The sequence below is a fragment of the Pseudochaenichthys georgianus genome, chromosome 1 (assembly GCF_902827115.2).
Source record: "Pseudochaenichthys georgianus chromosome 1, fPseGeo1.2, whole genome shotgun sequence".
Classification (NCBI taxonomy): domain Eukaryota; kingdom Metazoa; phylum Chordata; class Actinopteri; order Perciformes; family Channichthyidae; genus Pseudochaenichthys; species Pseudochaenichthys georgianus.
The window spans coordinates 37,957,507-37,959,095 of NC_047503.1; the positions used below are offsets into that span (position 1 = coordinate 37,957,507).

At 34.0% G+C, this 1,589-nt stretch overlaps 1 protein-coding gene across 1 annotated transcript in view; it reads left to right on the forward strand.

Annotated features, from left to right (window-relative positions):
- Nucleotides 1–1,437, forward strand: part of LOC139432869 (excitatory amino acid transporter 3-like) — a 2,328-nt gene extending 891 nt beyond the window's left edge. The window contains exons 3-4 of the mRNA XM_071204063.1: nucleotides 745–858; nucleotides 1,018–1,437. Coding sequence (XP_071060164.1) covers nucleotides 745–858; nucleotides 1,018–1,138 — 235 coding nt within the window. The 3' untranslated portion in view covers nucleotides 1,139–1,437. The remainder of the gene's footprint in view (nucleotides 1–744; nucleotides 859–1,017) is intronic.
- The last annotated feature ends 152 nt before the right edge of the window (nucleotides 1,438–1,589 follow it).

Sequence of the window (1,589 nt, forward strand, 5' to 3'; positions counted from 1 at the left end):
TCACAGCTAGTAAACGTGGAGCTTATTTTAATTACTGTATATACTACTACTGAATATCTTAACCTTAAGATAATATATAATATCTATATAATTATATATTTTACTTTATTTATATTTCTTATTGGCGAATAATCAGAATCTGTAAAGTAACTAGTAATATATTTTGTTAGATAAATGCAGCAGAATAAAAGTACAATATTGGCTTATAAAATAAGAATAATCAAGTAAAGTACAAATACTCCAAAATCAAGTACATACTTGAGTAAATGTACTTCAACACATTATACCACTGGTTTTCTTGAAATGTTTATGCATGTTTTGTTTTGTTGACCGAGCAAATTTGTCCTGACCGCTTTTAAACAGTCAATGGTCAGTTAAGATATTACATTACATTACATTGCATTTAGCTGACGCTTTTATCCAAAGCGACTTACAATAAGTGCATTCGACCAGGAAGACACAACCTTAAAGAAAACAGAATCATATAAGTACATCAGGTTTCATAGAGCCAAGTATTTCAAGTGCTACTCAACTGGCTATAGATAAGCCAGTCCTTTATTAGTATATAAGTGCTCTGTTAGCAGATATGTTATGTATCTCTTTTATGCTTTATGCGGAATGGTTCGCTAACCAGCTAACATTCTTTTGTCCTTTTGGTCGGCCAGCTGAAGTGCAAATGGATCAAAGAAACAAAAATAAATCAGAACATCTGCTCAACTTTCATGGTCTGTTGGTGTCTTTCAGAGACCGCTGCAACAGTGTTGTCAACGTCTTGGGAAACTGTATTGGCGTGGCAATCGTTCACGAGGTGTCAAAAGGACAACTGGGAGAAATGGACCAAGGACCGTCAACGCCAAGGTACAAATCTATCTCGTCTTATTTGTTGGGTTTTGCCTTTACATTTGCAGAAAAGGTGAAGTAAAGACTTCCTTTAGTCTCGTGGCAGAGAGGAGCAGCAGGTTAAAAACCAAAGTATATCTTTTATTCTGCTGACCTCTTTGTGCTTTGCATGGCTAGGGTGCAGATCGTCGATGATGAGGAACTCAGCCTGGATCAGTTCCTGGCTGAGATCAGCCTAGAGGAGCACTGCCAGGACGAGGAAGACATGTTCAGCGCTCTGGAATATCAGGAGGGCTAAGATGACAACTACACTTGAGAAAGTTCACAAAAATCCCATTAAGTTGTTGTCATGATTATTTAGTACACATTTATTTTATTTTGTCTTAGTGTAGTAGTTATGTATATGGCACAGTTGTTAGTTTATTGAGTAGAAGGTTTTTAATACTGTATCAAGCAAGAGGTTTACTGTAGTTATTGCACTAAATATATTGAATGTAATTAATGTAACAGATTAATGTATTGAATTGTATCGATGTATTTGAATTGAACTGGATCTATTTCAGTATTTATTGGTGAATAAAAACTAAAGAAGCTGCAGTCATGTATTTTAATACCTAAAAAACATAATCACCATATTCATTGATATTAACAAATTATATTTAGATAGCATTCACAAACATAAATACTGTCTTTATATATAATTTAAGTAAAATCTTATGTGGCTTATTCATGAGTCATATCGAATATTG